Source organism: Arachis ipaensis, chromosome B03 (genome assembly GCF_000816755.2).
Source record: "Arachis ipaensis cultivar K30076 chromosome B03, Araip1.1, whole genome shotgun sequence".
In the NCBI taxonomy this organism is placed as follows: Eukaryota; Viridiplantae; Streptophyta; class Magnoliopsida; order Fabales; family Fabaceae; genus Arachis; species Arachis ipaensis.
Genome location: NC_029787.2, coordinates 37,659,847 through 37,662,664, shown reverse-complemented (window position 1 = coordinate 37,662,664; position 2,818 = coordinate 37,659,847). Strand labels below are relative to the sequence as shown.

General features: G+C 33.4%; 1 protein-coding gene across 2 annotated transcripts; it reads right to left on the bottom strand.

Moving 5' to 3' along the window:
- On the bottom strand, positions 174–2,213 carry LOC107634394 (transcription factor MYB62). 2 transcript variants are annotated; one of them, XM_016337906.2, is made up of 4 exons: positions 2,118–2,213; positions 1,444–1,654; positions 986–1,115; positions 174–886 (listed from the first exon to the last, which is right to left on the bottom strand). In XM_016337906.2, exons 2-4 carry the CDS (start codon positions 1,595–1,597, stop codon positions 295–297), a joined length of 876 nt encoding a protein of 291 aa, XP_016193392.1. In that variant the 5' UTR covers positions 1,598–1,654; positions 2,118–2,213; the 3' UTR covers positions 174–294. The 2 variants fall into 2 exon arrangements, with proteins under 2 accessions (XP_016193392.1, XP_016193394.1); XM_016337908.2 differs by lacking the exon at positions 2,118–2,213 and adding an exon at positions 1,885–2,091.

The following is a 2,818-nucleotide window of genomic DNA, read 5'->3' as shown; positions in this document are numbered from 1 at the left end:
CAATGCAAATCACATACTTTCTACTATCGAGTATTAACAGATACATTCAATATATTAAAAATATAAAAAGTTATCCTTTTTAATAAGTTTTAGTAAAATATTTTTTTATAATACTCTTAAAATTTTCTTGTTAGAATACGTATTAACAAAACCCATAAAACAATAGATTTCTATTTTACTTTGGTAGCTAATAGTAATCCACAATTAATTATCTAATAATACAGTACATACCCTTTATGGAAATAGTATTTGGGTCATTCAAAATAATAATAATAATAATAAACTAAAAAGATGTTATTTTTTAAAGTTACTAAATTGGCAGCATTCATCCATGTTCCACAAGTCACATGCAAAATCATTCACCCAATTGTGTCTTGCCATTTGGCAATCATCAACAGGGTATTCCATGTTGAGGGTCTCATTGTCATAGCCATTGCTATTTACATGGTAGCCATAATCATATGTGAAGGTCCCAAATTCATCGGTATCCAAGCCATTACCAAAATGGTTGGAGTTGTATCCCAATAACTGAGGCAATTTTGGTTCAGAGAAGGATACGCATGAACCATTGCTGTGTTGCTCAAGTCGTTGATCCAAATAATTTGGACATGTTGGGTGCACACAAGGTGGTGGTGTTATTGCTGCTGCTGAATACTGAGAAACAGGCATAGTTGCTTGGTTTTGGATTGGCAGGGCTGAAGAAGAGGACGATTCTCTTGCTTTCTGAAGCAATCTTGGAATCCAAAAACGCCTCACTAGTTCTTCAAACTCTCTGCTATCGGTGTCGATTTTCAAATGCCTTGCTTGTTTCTGAATCTTGGTTCTCCAGTAGTTCTTGATTTCATTGTCTGTCCTGCCCGGTAAATGCTGTGCAATCTTTGACCACCTGCAATCATAATCATAAAATTAAACACAATTAATATTATAAAAATCTATATCTTAATTACATATGTGTATTGATACATAGTTCCTTTATAATAAGCACCTGTTCCCCCACTTTGAGTGAAGTTCAAGAATCAAAAGCTGCTCCTGTGGTGTTAAATTTCCTCTCTTTACATCCGGCTTTAGATAATTCAGCCACCTTAATCTGCAGCTTTTTCCTGTTCTCTTTAATCCTGATTCATAAAACAGAACCATCCTTAGCATAAAAAATTGGTGAAAACTAAAATGAAAAGGCACACAATCTTATATTAACAATGAGAAAGTTCTGGCCAACAACACATCGCCAATATTGCAGTCAATATCCGACATAAGAAACAAAACATCCGAAACTCCTAAAAACAAGAATATCCATAATACAATTAGAAGAAACATCCGAAATTCAAACTCATCAAAAACTCATTATTAATGAACTTCATATTAAACTTGTTTGACAACACATGCTATAGTATTGATCTCTTAGCTTTCTATAACAATATATGATTTGGCATGTTAATGGTTTACCTGAACATTTAGCAAGTAAATTCCAACGGCCTTCGCCTTGGTTAGCAATGGATTGTGTGAGAAGATTATCCTCTTCAAGAGTCCAAGGCCCTCTTCTAATTTCATTGTCATCTTCACTACCACTGCTACTGACACTCTTTGAACTAGACATCATGGTGATGAAGGTGGGGGAGATTCTTAATCAGTATTAATTATAACACCTTATGCAGGGCTTAAGAAAGAAAAAAAAAAAAAAAGAGTGGTCAACAAAAGACACGAGTAATAAGAGTTAGAAAGCAAATTGGGGTACGCAAGATATGTACATACATACATATATGGTATAGTAATAGTAATAGTATAAATGTATGCTGTATCCCATTTGAGTTTGACGTCAAAGTGAATAATATATATATACTACTACTTTACTACTTTTCTAAAAGAGTTAAAAAAAAAAAAGGCTACTAATGCTGCTGCTTCCACAAATTCCATACGACAGCTTCCATTCACCTTCCATAGTCACACGACCACTGCAGAAACTGAAGACAAACTCTAAAGTGGATAGGTTCATTGCTCTTGGTATGCTATCTTAATATTAATAACATAAAAGGGACAGTTTACTTTTATTAGTTTGATGTGGCATCAGTCAGACACACACTCGCACTAGGAACCAAAATAGGAAAATAAGCGTTACTTACTTCTCTGTCACTAAAGATTCATATCATTCTTCTTTGTGTTGGTAATTTCTTTGAACCAGGTGCTCTTCCAAAACTGGTTATTATTCTTTGTAAAACCTAAGCCAACCATATATATTCGATGTAACACTTATCTATTTATCCATTGCAGTGGATTAAGGCATTGAATTACTAGCTAGTCCAAGTCATTGTAGGTAATATTCGTAAACAGTGACAGAAACGTGCTTGACTAGAGCATATATAACTTAAATTAGAAAAAAAAAGTAATGACCTTAATCAACACGTGCAATTAAGGGTGTTGGCATAACAAGGGGCGGCAAGGAAAGCCTGCTAAGAATCTTAGAATTAGGACCACTTTTCTATTTTGATTGGTTCTGTTCTGTCGCATGATGTTTGCTTTTACATAAGAATAGCCTTAATCACTAAGCCTTAGTTACGTGGTTCCCTTTTGTCCAAAAACTTCCCGCTTGTTCTTCTGGACACAACTCAACTCAAGAACAACTCCACAATCAGAAAAAAGTCTACATCGATTTATCACTGCTGCAATATTTGACCTTAATTTAAGGTATATATACAATTGCTGTAAGTTTATGCACATGTTCAATAATAAAGAAGGTAAAAATTTACGTACACATATTTTTATATAAAATTAATAATTAAAAATTATTAAATTATAATTTAGTTAAATATATCAAATATTTAAA